At 44.5% G+C, this 21063-nt stretch overlaps 1 protein-coding gene across 6 annotated transcripts in view; it reads left to right on the top strand.

Annotated features, from left to right (window-relative positions):
- The window catches only part of rxraa (retinoid X receptor, alpha a), a 98780-nt gene that overhangs the window by 62356 nt on the left and 15361 nt on the right, over positions 1–21063 (top strand). For 2 of the 6 annotated variants that reach the window (XM_034601846.1, XM_034601842.1), the window contains exons 4-6: positions 12910–13060; positions 15638–15817; positions 20825–21009. In XM_034601846.1, the coding sequence (XP_034457737.1) occupies positions 12910–13060; positions 15638–15817; positions 20825–21009 (516 nt within the window). Of the gene's footprint in view, positions 1–12900; positions 13061–15637; positions 15818–20824; positions 21010–21063 lie in introns of all 6 variants that reach the window. The other 4 variants (XM_034601843.1, XM_034601841.1, XM_034601844.1 and 1 more) reach the window with 3 other exon arrangements.

The following is a 21063-nucleotide window of genomic DNA, read 5'->3' as shown; positions in this document are numbered from 1 at the left end:
CAGTTTCTCCTCTTGCATTCACACACACACAATTAAGACATCAAAGCCTGCAGTGGCCCAGTTTCCATCTGAAACCATATCTAAAATTGAAATTGTTTCCCCCCCCACCCCACACACACCCCTCTCATCCTCCTCCCCAAAACGCAGCGGCTGCCCTTTTTTTTTTTTGGGTGTGTTTGTTAATAATTGTGTTAAAGTGCGTCGGCAATGTGACGCTGTTTGGAATTGGGCTCTCCTCGCTATTGTTGGGCTTATCGCCGCCTTCTCAATGAGAGTGTCCCACGTGTGATGGAGCTGAGAGTGGATTAGGGCCACTTTCAGGAAGAGGACAGAATCTGCCGTTGCTAGAAAGCTCCCCTCGTTCTCTGTCTCTCTCGCTTCCCGATTCTTCTTCACTTTTTTAAGTCTCACACATCTACCTCTGATACAATAGCAGAACTTCAGTATCGATACTGATTGAATTCACTTCCTGTTTCCCTGTTTAGCATTTACAAGTAGTAAGCAGACATTTAGCAAATAGTTCATAACAAACAATACAACAGTACAATTTAGATTTGAGTATAATTTCAAAGGTCTATACGCTATGGGTCATCGATCACTTACAATAAAACAATAACTTCTTCTGTGATGCTTCCGTTGCCCACAATAATTTATTCATACTGTATCTATGTATAATACTACATTAAATTAGTGTATATTTCTTGTAAATGCCAGATTGTGAGCTTGAAATTATGTGTTTTATCAAAGACAAAAACAGGTTTTGTTTCTCAAAGTACAGTAAGACAAAGAATTGGAATCCAGCTGCTGCTGACAGTTGCTCTGTGAGGGTGGAGACGAGCAGTTTGTTGGTAGCAGTTAAAGACGGAGTGAGGTGCGTGAGGTGCGGCACTTTTGACGAGTCGTGATTTAAGTCAGACGGCGGATGCCACTTGCTCTTCACACTCGGCTGAGTCTTCATGAGCAGTTGACTGGAACGAGGTCACAGCTCAGCCTCTTCCTCTACTTAACCACCCAGAGCCGACACCCCCACCTAGGCTCACCACACACACACACACACACACACACACACACACACACACACACACACACACACACACACACACACACACACACACACACTGAGAAATCACATACTTGTGAGCACACAGATTTGCACTAGTTCTTCGATCTTACTGAGTATGGTGTCATAAAGACCTTGAATCCTTCCCATTGACCTTACAGTTTCGTAAAAGAAAGTAAATAACGCCATAGTTGCTGTTGTTGTTGTGTTTTTCTTTTTCACTACAATCAGCGTCTTCTTGTGGCGTAAAAAACGATAAAATCCAGGTGAAAAATTTGGCCTCCGAGGAAAAAAAGTCAATCAAAACCATGTCAATATAAAAAGAACAATGAGGATTACCCCTCCTCTGCATCAAAGCTGTCAGTGACAAGTTGATGAAAGCCGGGGACGGGATGAACAAAAGTCTCTTTCTTGCTGGAGTCTTGCCGGAGTCTTGCGTCCTCACAAAAGCCAAAACCACATGTGAAGACAGAGACGGTCCTTTATCGTCAGCCAATCCTTACATCTCCAACTGCAGTGCTTCCCCTTCAGTCCTGCCCCAAACACACAGACACGCTGACTGCGCTTTTATTTTTCCAGTGAGAGTTTTTTTCTGGTTTGTCGTCCTCTGCTCGGTGCATCCCAGTCATCTTCTGTGCGTATTGTTTCAGATCAGAAAAACGTGTGCATTGTTCTGAGGGCCACACACATGGTATTTTGACTCTGAGAATTTGTCCCTCAGGTCTTTCACCTTCGGGACGAACATAGATTTGCCTTTGTTCGAGTTAAATGAAGGCAGGGATGGCGAGACATGTCCTCGGGGTGTTTGATACTGGGCCAGTGCCCGGACACGGCCATTCCCATTAGCATCAGACCCATCAGTGGTCGTGTCTGCGGGTTTTGAACTCGCAGACAACGCGGACCATCCCCTTCGATCACAGACACCGCAACTCTCCGAGCAGCTGGAAGAGATTATGCTCTGGGTTTGGAAGACATTTTACACTTCCAGTGACAATGGTGAGACTTGTTTGGCTGTTGTTCTTCGCGGAAAAGAGGACGGCTGGTGGTGGTGGTGGTGGTGAGGGGGGGGGGGGGGGGTTCCTTTATCATCGGACCGCTGCAGACTCGCATTTTCCATTTGGCGGCTCGGCCTGTAACCGTCTGTCTTCCGCTGCTCTCCCACCGAAAAAACCCTCCCTGAGAATCCTAAACCAACAACAAGGCCGCCAGTGTCTCTCCCAGTTTGGCTTGAAAAACACACATAAAGCACAGAAAGGGTGTTTTTTTGGAAGTCGGACACTAACGTGAAGAAGGTGTAAATGTTTTACAAGAAATGGAACACACTCTTAATACGTTTGTAAATGAGCGGTGGCGCTGATGTCATGCGCCGGGGGTTTGGGTACGGCCGTGTTTAGGTTAGGGTCGCCTGGAGACCGAAAACACAATGCACACACACACTCATATAGGAGAACCAGAGAGAGGGAGGGAGGGAGAGAGGGAGGGAGAGAGAGAGAGAGGTGGACCTCAGGCCCCTCTTCCTGTGTGGGAGTAATAAAGGTCCATTCCGCTGCTCTGGTCTTTGATGGACCTCGCTGTAGTCACTTTGCATGACATCACCGCCGCATGGCTCTAATGGCCGCACAAAGAGGCAGTGTGTGGAGTCCCAGGGGAACAGTTAAGGCTCTCTAACGTCAATCAACCCTCAAATGGATGAGGGGGGGGGGGGGCCCAAGCTGTCTCCAGGTAGCAATTACAAGCCGTTTTCCCCCCCTGCACTGGTAGTCCAAGGAAGTGTAACTAATGTGTAGAACTAATTAAGTTGTGCCTCACGACAAGTTTCGTACACAAGTCTTCGGTTCTTCTCAGTTTTATCGTGAAGAAAACCTTGATATTCTTACAGCCGGGCCTTTTTTATCAGATTCACCCTGTTACATACAGTTAACTTTAAAGTATTTTAGAAAGAAGGGTCTGATTTGTTTAGTTACTTTGCTCTTGATGCAATTTCCCTGCGTCCGTCTCATATCAAAACCTCTGCAGTGAAGGCTTTTATTTTGAAATGCACAATCTCACACGCATTTGCCTAAAGTCCGAGTTTACAGTCCGGCTAATTTCTTTAATCGCACGAGTTGAATGTTTCTGAGCACAAAACACAAACGGTGATACTTTTCGTAGGTGTTTGAGGTCCAGTCGTTGTTTTGACTGATCTCTGTTAACATCTATCTGCAGATGAGTTAAAAAAGCTGATCATTGATGCATTTGGCTCAATGAGTTCCGCCTCTTTAATCTTTCATATCCACGTGCAGAATCTGTTTGTAGAGATGAGGCTGATGAGCTGCGGATTCGGAGGAATTTACCCTTCAACTTTTTTCTTTTCTTTACTGAGCCGTCCTCTCAGACCCCCTCAAACATACCTTAGGCCATCATTTGAGAAGTGACAGTATGTAGCATGATAACACAGGGGCCTGTGTGTGTGTGTTCGGCCCTGTGTGGGGGGGCCCACACAGGAGACAAGCCATTCAGGAGGTGGCAGCTATAAGGGATAGAAACAGTAACATTGGGTTTAAGTTTCAGAAAAGCAGCCTCCCTAATGCAGACTCCTAGACGTTGTGGTTTTCGAATGCCTCCGGGGACACACATTTATTTTAAAGCTTCAAATAATCCCTTTAGGGTTTTAATGGCATCTGCTGGTGTGATTTTACAGCAACTCAACACTGTCTGTGGACGGACGCGTACGCCGTGGCATGTCTGTGAAGTGTAATGACGCGCTCTCCGTGACTAACTCCATTCTTTTTCCCTCGTTACACACCTGTACAATTTTCTGTGGCTCGGTGCAGAAAGTAGTTACCGACTCTCTCAGCGCGATTCGTCACGCAGGGAAGGCAAAACCCCACAACAAAGGAAAAAGCCCTGTGCTGAGAGGATAAAGGAGGCAAACGCTGGTCAAACAGCATTTTGAAAAACTAACATTGTTGTAACTTGCTGGGACTCGAGGCGCTTCAGGGTTTTTTGCCACATTATTCTTTACTTCGCAGGCGGTGACTGACTGACAGCTGTCATGTCGAGCTGGAAGGTCGAAGATGGAACTGTTTGTGATTAGTGTGCTAATCGGTGAATAGCAGCCTGTGAGCTGAAAGGCATAAATCTTCATGTGTTTAGAAGTTGGAATGTGGAAAAGACATGGACGCTGTTAAGAAATTGTGTTTTTATTTTTGTGTTAAGTTGTTTAAACGACACCTTGACACCTCTGTCCAATATTTACGTAACAACAAAGAGCAAAGAAAGGGGATCAGGTGTGACGGGTAAACGAATGATTCAAAAACATCTGTGCATGTTAATCATAAAAACGTCTGTATTGTATATTAAAGAGATGGTGTTTGGCACTTGTCAGAGACGGATGAACAGTTTGCACGTAACAAAAGTTAAAAGTTGACGTCAGGAGCTACTATTTAGAGCCAATTGCAAATGTATGTGAATTAATTTTTAAAATGATGACATCGGCAACTCGTGTACCAACATTTTCGTAGTTGCTGATCTGACATGAGATTACACATGAACGCACAATTCTATTAAATATTCCTGCTGCAATATGGAAAAAATTGCCGTATTGCAGCAGCAGAAGTGGATCCGTGGCGAATGGCTTGACGATAATGGACTCACTAGAAAATTTATCTCAGGATTGGGTCTCGTTGGTTTGACCCTGAAAATACTTCCTGATCCGTCTCTAAGTGATAAGTTACACGGCGAAGAGTGTTTTCAATGACTCGCTGGAGGACGCGTACCAGTGGACGGTGGAAACACAAGTGGGACACTCACGGCTTGATTTAGCTTCGGAAAATGGAAATGCTAATTGCTCGTTTGACATTGGAGATGAATGGCCAGATAACTGCTGGAAGACTTCCTAATGGATCGAGAAACGCCTCGTTCATCACCGAATGACAGATGGACGACATAAATAAGCTTATTATTACATGTCACAGATTTTTTGCTGCATTTAGAGCTTATGGACCTGGTTCTCTCGCTCATGTTTGAACCATAGACTGTAAAATAAAGATGGACGATGTGTCTCCACTTGCTCCCACGTTCCAGAAAGGAAGCCAGAATAGCCCGGATATGGAAATTGACATATTGCGGTAATGACGTCATTTGAACCCGGAGTCTGTGCCGTCTTTATCAGGGGACAGAGTCAGTCTCAGCTGTCAATCATGACTTTTCACCCTGGCATCAAGGGGGAAACTATGTCAATAAATGTCGGAAATCAGTTAATTCAACTTTTCTTTCAAGCCTTAATTTAAATTGAGCGTCACCACACCCTTTCACTTTCAAACAGATCAGGAACAGTCCCTGGTTACTGCTTGCTTACACGTTGCCATGGCGACTGCGAGATTAGCACTAATATAAAAGAGCTATATGTAGGAGCTGCTGTGTCAGTGGCACCTGTTGAACTGTTTCCTATTAAAACACGTACAGTTACTGTAAACATAAACAGATGCTCATGCATTCACACACAAGATCCAGAAACACGTGCAGACACAAACAAACACAGACACACAAACACACACACACATGCAACTGGCACAAAAATTTAAAAAATGCATGTATTCATGCCGTGGACCCACCCCTTTGTGCACACACACACTCCCATGGATGCCACAAAGACTTAGACAAACACACACACACACACACACACACACACACACACACACACACACACACACACACACACACACACACACACACACACACACACACAGATTCTGCCACGCTGAGGTGCATCAGCCGCCCGCTCTCTCGGCATCACTCTGCGTATTCCCCCTCCTCTGCTGTAAGGCTCGCCGCCTTTCATGCCGCTGATAGTCTTAATATCCGCCTTTTTCACTGTAACAACAGTTTCTGTCAAAACACACACACACACACACACACACACACACACACACACACACACGCACACACACGCGAGTGCCAGCAGTGCTTGTGATGATTCATTTTATCTGTTGTGGCACAGCAGGGGGTGAGTGTTGGAAAACCTCCGAGCTGTCTAGAATAATGTCTGCTTCTCCTAAATTCTCTCCACCGGGAGGAACGAGAGAGTGTTTTATTACAACTGAGTGACAATAACAATAGAGCAGTTTTACAATGCGGGCGAGGATTTATATGGTGTCACGAAAAAAACTTTAGTAACACTTAATGAATGATTTATGGATTCACTTACAGATCATTAATAAGCCATTACAGTAAATTAAAGTATTTTCTTTTTTATGTTGCTCTTTCATTGGTGTCGCCTGCAAACTTTCCAATATCAAGACGAAGAAGATGAAATGTTAAAAAGCCAAACTTGTTACTTTTCTACTTCAAGTACATCCTCAAGTCTGCACTTGCAAACCTGGCAACCCAGAAATGTAAACAGCAGGTTATTGTTGATCTGTAAAATGTTGTGTGTGATGAAGCATCAATGAAGTCGTTACTGATGACCTATTTACTGTGAACTGTCTTGTGTTAAAAGCATCATCTATTATTCATCTTATTTTGAAAGGTAGCACAGAGTTTGATCTTGATCCTATGTTTTTTTGGGAGGGGGGGGAGTTGACGTACATTTCTTTTCAAATGCTGATCAGTCGAGGGAATACATGTCGACGCAGGGACGGGTTCCTAAAACATTTGGAGATTTAACTTTGCTCAGAATATACAGTAGGATCCCATTGAGGTTTCCTTTCCAAAGAAAATCTGCATGATTAACATTAGAATTATCAAATCGTGCTCGATGCTTCTAGAGTAGATTTTAATGAGAATGACTCTTATTAGAGCACATAACTCCGCCAAGGACATGAAATCATAATCTCCATTGCAGAGGAACGATAAACCAAATTAAATCCTATGAAAACACATTTCAATTTGCTAGATTTAGATTTTTATGTGGATCCACACCAAATTGTGGATCCATGAATTATTCATTTCGCCAAGGAGGTTATGTTTTCACCCGTGTCTTTGTTTGCTGGTTCGTAAGGAAGCTACACAAAAAATAACTTTCCCACGAAACTTGGTGGAAGGATGTCGGTCCGGAAAGAATCCATTGGAATTTGATGTGGATGTTGGGAAATAATTTTGGGCGTTTTTCACCATTTTCCCAGAGAGACATAATTCATGGATCTAGATGAACATAATCGGACAAACTTAGATACCGATATCGACGAGTTTCGCAGAAATCTGTTGACTATTTTTTGCATAATCCTGCTGAAATCAACGAGTCATATTCACGTCTCCGTCCTGTTTCCTTCCTGAGTTTGGCTCTTCAGTTCCACGACAGGCATATTTGCAGACGACCCCTAACTTCGTCCACAAATAGCCGAACTGCGGGATGAGCTATTCCGACGTATTGTGCTCGCGCCCACGTGTCCGTGGACTCGTGCTCGTTCTCGAGCCGTGTGTGTTCAAACAGGTGCCTTTCAAAAAAACCTGTAATTGATCCCGACGGGTGGCTCACTGTGAATGTACCCTGAAGGCCACTGAAGAGCAGGCCCATTAACACATGGGCCCTTATGTAAAACCCGATCCCCCATCTCTGCTGATACGTGTCCAGATAAGACTCCGACACACGCACACACACACACACACACACACACACACACACACACACACACACACACACACACACACACACACACACACACACACACACACACGACGGGGAGGAGGGTTATCACTCATTCCTCTCATACTTCACGGGGCTGTCGAGATAAGTTTGCTTTTAGAAGGAAGTGATTGTCGTGAGGTGTCAGAGGTGAAAGGTGACGGGGGGGGGGGGCGGGGGGGTTATCAGGAGGTGACATCATGACCTGATCCCTGTCCTCACCTCTCAGGAGGCAGCTGGTCGTGTGTTGTCTCCTGTCAACACCAGATTTGTATCCCGCACACTCCGCACCTCTCCGCTCCTCCGCAGCCGAAACTCGCCTTGAAGTAAAAGTAAATTAAAGTTACAACACTTTTTTTTTTTTTCCTAATCATTCTCGGGGAGGAAATTGCGGTTGAGGGTTGTGATTGAGTTTGAGATCGTAAAAAAAAAAGTAGAACGTTCTATTCCTGGCCGTGTTTCTTTGTGGAAGGAATTCTGTAAGGGTCGTTTTTTTTTTTAAAAGAATTCTGTGAGGATAACTTTCTCTGTGTTGAAAAGAAACAGAAAAAAGGAGAAGGTGCCCTTGAACTGGAAAGCAAGTGAAGCTCCACATGAGGCTTGTGCATTGAGGAGTGGTGCGCGAGGATTTGATGTCTCCGTTTGAAGTGTCTTTATGTGCAAAGTCTGTGCTCTGACTCGGTGAATCGAGCTAAGCCCGTCTTAAGCAGAGGCCTCCACTGTCTGCGCTCCTCTTCCCTTTTCTCCTCCGTTCACTCGGGGGACGGCTCCCTCGCTTTTCATTTCGCCGCCGTGCTGCTGTTGTCGTAGCATACTAATAGTTTACGGCACCTGCTCCGCTGCCGGCAACGACTCTTTCTATTAAAGTGAACCGCGAGTGAGGAAGACGACGACAGGGAGCCGGGCCGACGCACAGCAACTTTGTATATCTCACTGTTGATTGTTGACAATAATCCAATATATGGGAATTTATTATCGTTTATTATCGTATTTGACGTATTGAATATGAATTTGTCTGTGATTTGATCCCTATTTCAAGTGGTTATTGTTGTGCCTGAAGTGTCTGTAGTGCAGAAAAGACTGATCGATTAGTTGATTGACAGGAGATTAAAAGACTGCAATATTTTATACATGATCAGTCATAGTACTTTTATATTTCCAGCTTCTCAAAGCAAATTTAAGATGTCACCTTGAGTCTGGGAACCTGTGATGGCTCTTTTTTTTTACCATCTTTTGAACGTATGAATGGGAAAATAGGTTATAGGAAACATGGTTTATTGTCTTTACAAGTACACATAAATATTAATATATATTTTGGACGTTAATATCTATATATTTGCTATATTTGTAATGTTATCAGTTTTACTTCATATTCATTTTAGTATAGTTTTATTGTATTTATCCTGTTGCTGTACAAATAAAGCTCATTGTAATTATTATTAGAATTATATAAATCTAGTTATCTATTTAAAAGCTTATAATCAATGTTTTTATGAAGTTATTGAGCACTTTTGATTTACAACATAGAAATGTTTTTGTTCTTTGTACAACTTACCTGTTAGCATCTTGCTATCATCTCAAAATAGTATCGGACAAGTTGGGGTTTCAACAAAAAAACGTTTTTAAATATATTAGCGGAGTTCACTACATTTTTTGCGTGAAACATAAAATATTAACCTAATATATAGTTTATCTTTTACCAGTAGCCTTTCACAGAAAAAACTCAACAACCCTCCGCTCTGCAGGACCCGACTCTCCTCTGAGGAAACATTAATTCATCATCCGTACATGTTTGAATATTTCATCAATGTGCCCGAGCCAGCGGGTGGCACGGGACAAATAATCACATACATCAGCTCCGTGCAGAATCTGACACCCACGAGCAGAGAGAGACCCCCCCCCACCCACTGTACTGGATGTACTGATCCAATGTCCTCAGAAACATGTTGCATCACACCTGCAACACTTGAAAACACCGTTTTTTTTCAGCTGGAGCACTTCAGGAGCTGGTGTTGGTACATTGTTCTGCGGGGAATCTTTTGTGCTACATTTCCTTGATGTTAAATGTCCCTCGTTTGTTCCTCTCCCTCAAGTCTGTAAAGGTTTTGAAGGGGGGGGAAGTCTCCTCCAAAGACAGAGACAGTAAGTAAGACAGAGGATCGTCGAGGGGTTTCCCAAGACGCCTGTACACACAGCTGGTCGTGCCACCCTGTGCAGGGTCACATGCGTGTGTGTTGAAGTGGTGGGCACATGTATTCTATTTCCAGAACCAGCCCTGAGCCCCTTTAATTCCCCCCCCCCCCCCCGCCTTGCCTCCATGGGCATGGTCCGAAGAGAAAGAAAGGCCCCCCTCGGCCTGCCCACCCCACCGTTGGGGAGCAGTGTCTCTGAGATTGTGTTGCAGGTTTAACTGAAAATAGATTGTGAGAGGAAGAGACTTTTCTGTCAGAGGGTTTGATAGAGAGAATCTCAGGCGAGGAGACAGCTCTGTTAGCGCCGCGCTACAGGGGAAAGAGACTCAGACGTTTAACTGAGGTAAGGCCCCCGTGTTGTGTACATGTGCGTGTCAGTGTGTATGGGCGTGTGGTGGTGGTGGTGGGGGGGACACACTGAGATGTGGGTGTGTGCACATGCTGCCACATGATGCAGCTTTATTGGTCCCTTTGTGTCATCGAGACGCTTTTCTTAAAAATCAGCTTATTCCCGGGGAAAAAAAAGGCTTTTTCAGCACCGAGCGGTATTTTACCGACAAAAAAAACTCACAATAATAAACATTCCTATTCTCCCGTGTGTCTGCTGTGAATTTAAATATTGCAAATTATACATTTTTGACAGTTTAAAACGCAGCAACATAAACTATGCTCCATCAATATTCTGCAGATTTCCTTCGTCAATAATGAAATTATGTGTAAAATACCACAAGAAAGGCTCTGCAGCATAATAACCCAGGAATAATCTCGTTATTTTTGATTTCCGGGAAGCTTAAGCCTCGTGTGTACGTTGCATTCAGTCTGTATTTGTGTAAACAGGGTGTGAAGAGCAGGCCAGGGGTTGGTGTCGGGGTGTGAATTTAAACATTTTCATGACGTGGACGGCTTTAACCTTTTCAACCCACGGTGCCCAGCAGTGGATTCATCTTTCAAATGCGGGCAAAACATTCAGGGTTCCCATGACAACAACACATACGTGATGCTGACTGCTGTGGACGTGTGTGTGTTTGAAATGATGCAGGAGACAGTTTCTATTTGATGCCACTCAATGGAAGCGTGACATGTCGTAGCTCCGGGGCTAAAATGAACGTGACGTTGCTGACATTTGAAGTTTTTCATGAGGAATCAAACGTGTAGACGACGAGATGCCAAAAGGTGAAACGATGTGCCAGGAGCCACAGAAGCTCAATGTGCACACTCTGTTATATCTACTGTATGTCAGACGCATGTGGTAATCCTCTGTATTGTAGTACACAGTACAGTATGTAGGTTTACTGCACAGAAATACTTTAGTTTATGTAGTAAAGTGTAGATATTTGACGCAACCAGTCAGGCCGGGTTTGGACAAAAGTTTTGAAATGATGTTCAGGCTCGAGCCTACACACTGTAGTTGGTTTTGACTTTCGTGGGCCGATGCATTTGATTATTGGTGCGTGCACATTAATCGCTGCAGCAGTTAGAGCTGCAGGTGTGTATTGATCGCAACAAGAGAGAAATGAGGATGTGAGATAAAACAAATATCTGTAGTTTGGTTTTTATTCATTTCAATTATTTCAGAAAACGGGGGAAAAAAATACACGTCACGCTTTCTCAGAGGAGAGTTTTTGATTTGATTAATGATCAATTAGGTTTTCCATCAATTGACCGATGGATTCCAAGATTAATCTTTGCAGGACTACTCCGTTATACAGGCAATTATGAAATAATCAATAGTTTTCGGACCCAGAATTAATGAGGGACTTTTCTCTCTCTATGCCTCCGTCCATAGTTTGGGTTGTGCTGTGTACATCGTGTTTTGGAGAGGACATTGTTATCAGTGGTGTGTACAACTCCATGTTCTTCCATTGCACACAACTAATGCACTCAACGTAGTACGGCAAACAAGAGCTGAGGACGACAGGCTATGTTTGCCTCATCATTAGAAGAACAAAATGTCTTGACCGATCCCCGCAGACAGAGACAGGCCTCCTCTGTTATGGAAGAAGCTAAATTTAGAGCCAAAACGTGTTTGTGTGCTGTCTGACGTCTCGTGTGCAGTAACTTAATGAAAACACGTCTGGCTATATGAGTCCATGCGGCTGCTGTGCCAACTCTTTGCACTCTGTTGTGGGTGAAACGCTTTTCTCTTCTCTCTCTTCTCTTCTCCTCCTCCAGTCTAATGTAATGTTTTCATTGCCCCAGTCAAGCAGGGTTGTGCTTTTTTACTTTTTAATATTTTTTTGCTCAGATGGTGCTAATGGTTAGTTAGCTTCTGTGCCTTCTAGTGCATTTAGTGTTTTAGGATAAATTATATCCTGCCCCCTCCAACGTTAATGTCCTCTGGAAACAGCATGTAGCTAGTTAGAATAATTAGTCTCCCCTCGCTCTGTGCTCTTATCAAAAAGCTAGTGGAGGTCACGTTGAGATGAATTTTTATCACTTCTCAGAGAGGCAGGAAGCAGCGATCGAAGCAAGACTCAAGGCTGCAGTTGCACTGCTGCTAAAACAAATGCTGTATCTTCATTCCGCTGTACTGTTAAATTTTGCAGGGGAGTTGTGCTGGAGCTGAACATTTGGCAGCCAGCGGGGCTTGTTGAGAGCATGAATAAAAGAGTTCCTGGGGTGGAGTGGTGCAGGATCCTGCTGCGCCAGATTTAGATCTGAAACAGAGGGGGGAGCGGGAGGGAGGAGAGCGAGACAGAGGGAGCAATGAACGAGGGCAAAGAGAGCTGCTGCTAGGACCGCTGACCATCTGTATCCAGTATCACAAGTCATAACATCCTTCTCACTCGCTGCTTTTAACAAATTGTTCAGGACAATCTGCGTGAAACAACTCTTCTGTGATTTAATATCCCCGAACCTTCTCTCCCTCCTCTGCAGTCCTGGCCCTCGTTCAACACTCAATGTCATCGGCAAACTATGCCGCATCAGATAAAGCTAAATGTGTCCCACCCGTGCGGCGGCGGCGTGTGTGGCGTCGCCTGTGTGGCCTTGTGTGGGCGAGCTGCTTTGTGACCTGTCGGGCGTGTGTGTGTTTGTGTGTGTTGATGTTCCAGCTGAACTCGCCGATGCACTCGATCAGCAGCACGGAGGACATCAAGCCGCCGCTGGGTCTCAACGGTGTGATGAAGGTGCCCGCTCAGCCCTCCAGCACGGCCCTGTCGCTCACCAAACACATCTGCGCCATCTGTGGTGACCGCTCCTCAGGTGAGTGACAACCGACTGGGATGAACACACGCACTGCACGACCACGTGTGCTGTACGCAGAGGAACTATTGTTATATCAGCTAGTTCTCTATATTAAAATGATGAATTATTGAATTATTGACAAACTCTGAACAGAAAGTCCAGAGAACTTTTTGTATAATTCAAGGGAAGAAGCATCTGAAATTAAATGTTAACGCTCCGTTGTGCTTGCTCACTCTTGAAATTGTTAAGTTTCTCTTTACAGCGTGAGGCTGAGCTCTTGCAACATGATAGTTTGCCTTGAGATAATATATGTTGTGTTTTGACGCTGTACAAATAACATCGAATTGAATGTGGTGTAAAAATAAATTCCCCAGCAGCAGGGATTACACAAGACTCCGTCATCGCCTGTTGAAAAGAAAACGGGACTGTCCAGAGAATTGCTCAATCCAGTGTCTCTGACCACACGGAGAAACCTCCTGAGAAGATCCAAAGATGAACTCTGGTCAGGGGACGGCCCCGTGCACCGCTCTGGCACAAACTCCAGACTGCAGCCGCACGCAGTGGGAGATCTTCCTGGAAGGACGGCAGTCGGTGGAGTTCTTCACAGATCTGGGCTGAATGGCAGGAAGACGAGACAAATATTAGCACAGCAGCGCAAGGGCACATGAAAAAAATGTGAAATCATGAGGCAAAAGATTGTAGGGTCTGATGAAACCAAACCTCAATTCCACTTCGACTGAAATAGAGAAGCTCTGTGTCTTAGGGGGAAACCAGGCCCCGTCCATCACTCATCTCATCGCACCCCGACTGTGAAACATGGCGACGCCTGCACCACTGTGGTGCGGGGGGGGCGTTTTCTTTCTTGCAGCTGGAGCCGCTCGGAGAGAAAGACGACTGAAGGCAGATTTGGAATCAAACTGTGGTTACACTACAACAATGTTAGTGTGATAGCTGCCCCTGGTGAGCCCGCGGACAGGGAAACAAAAGATGCATTCAGGATTTATCTCGATACCTGATGGTAATATTACTTGTGCATCGAGCACAAGTTTTCCTGCAAGCCCCAAACTCCAGGAAACGGGTGTATTCACCGGGAGCGAACACACGACAGATGCAAAACTGCAATGCAAAGACGTAGAAGATGTCAACACGATTCAAGAGCTTTTGGCGTTAAGGTCAGACGCCTGTGTCGATGCGCTCTAAACAAAGATTGATTGCTGCAGCTGAAGTCATACGTCGTGTTTTGCCTCATGCGGCTCCACCCAGGCTCCACCTCTCGACTGGACGCCCGGTAGATTTTCCAGTTTATGTAACTCTGACATTTTCCTACTGCATTCTTAATATGTAAAAGAAGAACTCCCAATCGAGGGGACACGGTAGTGGAAATAATCATCCATGCAATGTCCCGCAGAATCCCATTACATTACATACTTTCATTTGTTGTTGATATCGCTGCACAGGTCTGAAAATGTCCCTGTTTTAGATTCAAATCGAGATCCTCCTTTCTAGTTTCAAGGGAATATTCCACTGCACAAGTTCTCACTTGTTAGCTCGGACAGAAAATATCATTATTGGTGTTATCTTGTGGACCTATTTTGACCTTTCACACAGCACATGCTCCCTCCGGGGCTCTTTTAATCACGGATAATCATTCGGTAAAGGAGCTAGCTAAACCACCGTAACCACAAAAACATCTAACCCATGTTCTCGGCTGCTGTTAGCCTAGAGCTAATGATTCAAACGGTCCCCTCTGCAGAATCGCCCGGCTTCGCACGGCTAACAAATAACTCTGTGTTTGACTGTTTTACGGAAATAACCATGAAACGATCTCCGCCCCCGGGATGAAGCTGGATGTGTAATTCATTGGACACTTTTAGTGTCGTCCTGCGTCATCGGTCCGACGTGAACCCACGGGGGGAAAATCCAAACAATGTTTTTTTTCGCAGGTCATGCTTCATTTGACTGTGTCCAGAGACTTTATTTGTCGCAAGAGGCAACAAAGAGTCACTTTACGAGGGAATACAAATGGACTTCATCCGTCACAGATAACAAGCGAGAGCTGTTATGGACGACAGGACCGTAACACAACATCATGGGCCGCCCTGCAGCTTATTGTCAGAAGAAGACCCCTCTTTTCTCCCCAGCCACCTCAGCGTAACCCCCCCCCCCCCCCCCCCAGTACGCATCGGGCTCTCTTTAACAGGTCGTTGATCATAACTGCTCTGTAGTTAGCTTAGCTTAGAAGCTATTCCTGCATGATACAGTTCCTTGGAATGGGGAGACTGGTGCCGCTTCCATTCCCACTCCTCACCCCGAACGTCTGCTCTTGCTCTACGTAACTTTCAGGTTCAATCTCCTGTGATTTTAAGAGTGATGCTGAATTGTAGAACAATTAAAAAGACTTAGACGTCCAGCGTTTAACTCCAATATTCAGCGAGGAACTTTTTAGAATATGAAGAATTCACAACAGAGTTTGGTTTGTTTGTTACGACGACAGTTCTCCTGGTTCAAGAAGCAGGGGATCATGGGTAATATCCACCATTGAGTTGTTTCCCTCACTGTTACACCACTAACCATTGCCTCCGTGTCTCCCCTCAGGTAAACACTACGGGGTTTACAGCTGCGAGGGCTGCAAAGGTTTTTTCAAAAGGACAGTGCGCAAAGATCTGACCTACACCTGCCGCGACAGCAAGGACTGTGTCATCGACAAACGCCAGAGGAACCGCTGTCAGTACTGTCGCTACCAGAAGTGTTTAGCGATGGGCATGAAGAGAGAAGGTACAGCACATACCGTTGAGGATAAAGTCCGACTTACCCATTCCCTCGATGCTGTACTAATCCACATAATCACACATTAACATACAGATCGATTTATAGCAGTATTGCGGTGCATGTGATGAATGTATTTGATGTATTTGCTGCCGGAAACACACCTGAACACCTGCATAATATTTGGTAATGAAGTTGGAGTAGGAAGCGTATTACCGGTGGGAGCCATTCACAGCCAGTTAAATCACGTAATCTCATTCCCCTTTAAAAGAAGCGCACTTTCCTTCATGCTACACCGACAAGAGCGTGCAGATTGACTCCACTTGTCACTGCAAGTCATTTATTTTCACAACACTTCAGAGACGAGAGTGTGCACAGTCTATAGAAACAATATACAACGCCGAATTTTAAAAGAAATGTTGTGCTTCCTTTAGTTTGCAAACCCACCACTTTGCCTTTTCATAAAATCAAATTTAGTTTGATTTAAACTCTGCACGTGCTAAAGAGTTACCAAAGACGACCGGGGATACGACTCTAACGTTAGATTAAGTTTCCTTTTATTTGCCTCTTACGAGTAAATCAGCTTGTTTCCTGCCTCTATTAAATTTTACAGAAGCACTTGCAGCTGTGATACTGCTCTACGTCCTGCTGTGCATTGGAAGCCATAGCCAATTTTTTCTTCTTCAAGCACTTCTTTTTGGGGGGGGGGGGGGGGGGGGGGGGGGGAATAATGCATTCAGCTGTTGCAACCCCGAGGAATCCGGCATTAAGTGGATGTGGAAGCGGAGTGAGGGTTTGTGAGAACAGGCCGTTCCTGGGGGAGCTCGCTGATGTAGACTGGAGGAATAAAAAAAAAAAAACACAACGACGGATCTGTGCGAACTTCTGCTTCTGTCTGCCTCGTCTGAATGTCACCACTCGTGCACTTAATGATGAGCACAAACCCAAAGCGTCGTGCAGAACAAGCGCCCCAGTTATCCAGCTCCGTCTCGTCTTTCTCTCCAGCACAAAGTTTTCCGTGGAACTCAAGGCACACAATTTGATCAAAGCACTCAAATGGGATAACGTCTTATAATTACACAGCCAAATGAACATGTGCACCGCATTCCTCAAATTACAGACTACAGATGGAATGCATACTACTGTGTCCTTTTTGAAATGGATGCAGTGATTCAATCAGCCACACGATGAAGCCACAGACAGAGAGCGCAGTTGTAGTTGGAGGACAGACGGTTAATCAAAGCGTCCCTTTAAAATCATATATTTAGTCTGAGTGTACGTTTGGTAAATGGATTAAATGTGAATTTAAAGAGGCAACGACATCTCTTTCAATTCACATTTAATCAGGTAGGACACCTAATTGATTTGCCTCAGACTAGTGAAGTGTTTTAAAATGTTTTTTTAATTCTGTGAGTGAGTTTTAAAACACACATTTCGCTCAGAAGCAAAAAAAACAAATATTTAAACTGAAAAGAAACACTAATGAGACATTTATTGTGGTAATTATCGATTTCAGCTTATATCACTATAAGACCTTCATTTGCTCATTAATTCAGTCACTGATTGTAAACCTTTATATCCTTGAATTTCCTTGAACCAAACTATTCATTATTAGTCCATCAGATGCACATGTGAATTTAAATTCAGGGTCTTACTCCTCTGTTAAGGACACTTAGTCTCAAATGTCAAAGGTTGACCAAGCTCTTCGTTTTCCGCCTGTGATTGGAGCGTTGTCAGGGAATGGGTGTGGTCAGGAGAGCCAAAATCTCAGACTTCCTTAAGACCAGAGTTGCTCTGCTCCACTGGATCATGACTAACTCTTCCCCGAATACTAAGGAGGTAAAGTAGAATTAAAAGAAACTGCACATGAAGACCTTATATCCATTTATCTGGACGGGAGCTTAACAACGTTTCCACGCAGACGTTCTCTTTTAATGGATCGCCTGATTGACTGCATCCTCACGGAGAGAGATGGGCTCTTAATTACAGGCCGTGTTGAGCTCGCACTTGTTTGATGCCGCACTTATCCATCTCCAGACATTTTCTTTTTTTAGAGCGATGCTAAGTTGTAAATATTGGGTTTGCAAATACCCTCTGTACGTTCGGGGGGAAGATTACCGAGGGGTTGTTTTGTCAGGGGAAAAAGAAAACAGTCAGCGAGGTGTGAATTTTAACACTCCACGAAGGTGTGAGAAATATTAGCACTCTCAGCAGGGCTGTTAAGCACTCCTTCGCACATTGGATAAATCAATCACTGCCTCTCGCCATTACGCTCAATACAGCTACACAATGCAGATACATTAGTGTATAGATACTGGTACAGTCCAGCCAGCGGAGGTTACAGTTGTTAACCAGGTGTGTGTGTGTGTGTGTGTATGTGTGTGTGCAGGTGTGTGTGTAGTAGTAGATGTAACCTGACTGTTCAAAGTCGTGTGAACAAGAAGAATCTGTGTTATTTGGACAAATACATTTCAGGGGAGGGGGGTGGCGATTCTATCCGCGGCCCCGTTTATCTTGACCTTCACTTGGCCTCCTCCTCTCCCGTCCGTCTTGCCTTTTATTTATATCATTGTTTGGGCTCTTTACTCCTTTCAAGGATATTATCATTTACTGCCTCTCGCCTCACTCACAGTGCTGCCTAAGCCTCCTCCCGCACCCCGAGGGCTGTGGTTAGAGAACAAGGCAGCAGTAGCCCAAAAGGCTAAGCGAATCCACAGAAAAACAGGATTAAATGAATTTATGCTCTCCCAGTCAGGAGAGGAAAGGAGGAGGAGGGGAGGGGGGGGGAGGAAATAAAGCTAACATAATTTCAGCCCTCCTCACCTCTCCCTGACTCCAACACAAGTATTCTACCCTTGGGCTGACCTCCACCACCAGACAGCAGTTCCTCCAAAGTGGGGCCCCTTTCCTTTTCCCTCGTCTAACAACCCCTGCTCTGCTCCCCCCCCACCCCCCCACCCCCCCCACCCCCCCACCCCCCCCATCCCCCCCCCCAACATGACCACGGCCTCTCTGATTCAGGACTTGGCAAAGGAGCCAGAGTAGGGGAACCATAAGAAGAGAGATCATCCTGCAGACCCAGATTGTGTTGTATGTGTGAGGGCGGTTCTCCTGTGGCGAATGTGAGCTTCCGCGCTGACACTGAATTTACACAAACAGCTTTATTAACGCGTTGTGTTGAAAACTTGCAAAAAGCCACAATAGTTATTATTATTCTTTTTTTTACTGCGGTATATTGAATTATGTAAATTACAGCCTTTTGAAAACGCACGCATCTTTTCCATCCTGACTTGAGGTTTTTCCCGCCTTAGCCACAGTGAGTCTCAGTGTCTGTTCAGCACCGAAAACCATTTCCTGTTTCTCCTCGCCAAACCAATCAGGTGACAAAAGCAACACAGCTTTCCCTCAATTGGTTTTTATACAACACATGGAGAAAAAAAAGATTTTTTTAACAAGACAAAGTCTTCGTTCATTTGCGCTGAGGCTGTTTTATTTTTTGCCGTCGCACCAGCAACAGCCATAGTGAGAGTAACTGTGTTTTTGGGGGGTTTTTCTGTCCCACAGTCCCATTCCTGTGATTGTGTTATGGCTCAAACGTTTACGTGGACTCATCATGAGCTGAATTTTTTGTGGTAAGAAAGGTCAAGGTCGCTGTAAACTCACGTCCATCATATCCAGACGAAATATATCAGAAAGTCCTGCAGGGAATTTTATGCAAGTGTATGAAGTGATTGGAATTTGGTGGTCAAAGGTCAAATGTTAAGGTCATGTGAACTTTTTGTCCATGAATAAATAATGAATACTCTATTTATTAATACATTTTGCATTGTTTAATATCTAAAATGATTAAATGTTCAAACGGCCTAAGTTCAACCTCATTGCGACAGCACACTTACTATCCTTCATTAAATTCCTTTGACGTCCACACTGAAGCCTGAGGCCAGTTTCCAGGATTCTAAAATCCTCTTCCTCGGCAGAGACTTACAATCACGAGGCGGTGATTTCAGTTAAAAGACGTTCTGGTGATCACACGCGGCGTCGTGAAGCAGCGACAACCCGTTCGTCACTTCTGTGACTGTAAATGATTTGTGTCTAAAAGGGAGGAGGCTACATGGAAAACATGTTTCTTTGATAAGGTACCAATAGAAGTCCTTGAACATTTCCACGCTGCTGTGTTGTGTTGTGCATAATGTAGGTCTAAGGTCCTAGATATGTTCTGTCTGCATTGTCGAAGCAATTATTGATGATTGAACCCTCCTGGATATGTTTACTGGCATAATACACACAGGGTCATGCACTATTCACTGCCTCGCCAAGACACACCGACTGAACCAGCCACTCATGCATGCAGGCAAATACACAGTCAAGCATCTCACATACATTGTGTATATGTGTGTGTGTGAGAACATAGAAACAAGGGTCAATATGTATTTGTCGATGTTTACCAGAGTTTGGACAATCTGCAAGAATTCAAGCACTTAAAGGGAAGATTCAGTTCTGCAGGAGATTACATCTCTATTGCAAAACAATAATCCAGCTAATCAAGTCATTTCATCTCATATTTATCAAGCACGCTGTTTGTTTTTTTTTCTCCGGGGGAGAAGAGATAATCTTATCATGGTGGTTTCCAGGGCAGTTAATTGTAAAAAAAATAAACAGAGAAGTGACTGGAATCATTTCACCACATTGGCTCATCGGCATATTCTTAACTTTTTACAAAAAACAATTCAAAATTACTTTATCAAATCAAGATGTTGCTGCTCGTTGCAGTGGATTATTTGTCTTTTGATTATTTCTCAACATAAAACATTTTAGAATTACTTTATTTGCGCTGTGTGTTTTTTCAGAAGCAAAGACATTAATTAACCAAATAAATGAATTCAACGAGAAGCTCACTTCACGATCCAAACCGCCCTTCTTGCAATCCTGAATCTCTCTTTTGAAAACAAGTGCTCTGAAACACATCGACAGTGTAAATAAAACAAAACAGAAAACAGCAGTAGTGACCGGAACCAGTTTTGTTACATGCAGCCGTTCAGGAGGAGCGCCAGCGAGCCAAGGAGAGGAGTGAGAACGAGGTGGAGTCGACCACCTGCGCCAACGAGGACATGCCCGTGGAGAAGATCCTGGAGGCCGAGCAGGCGGTGGAGCCCAAGACGGAGACCTACATCGAGACCAACCTCGGTGCGCCGTCTAACTCGGTGAGTCGGCAGTTTTATACATTATTTAGCAAACACTCGCACGGTAGACGTGCA

This window comes from Hippoglossus hippoglossus, chromosome 12 (genome assembly GCF_009819705.1).
Source record: "Hippoglossus hippoglossus isolate fHipHip1 chromosome 12, fHipHip1.pri, whole genome shotgun sequence".
Classification (NCBI taxonomy): domain Eukaryota; kingdom Metazoa; phylum Chordata; class Actinopteri; order Pleuronectiformes; family Pleuronectidae; genus Hippoglossus; species Hippoglossus hippoglossus.
Note: the sequence above shows the minus strand (reverse complement) of the source record. Positions and strands in the feature narration are given on the sequence as shown.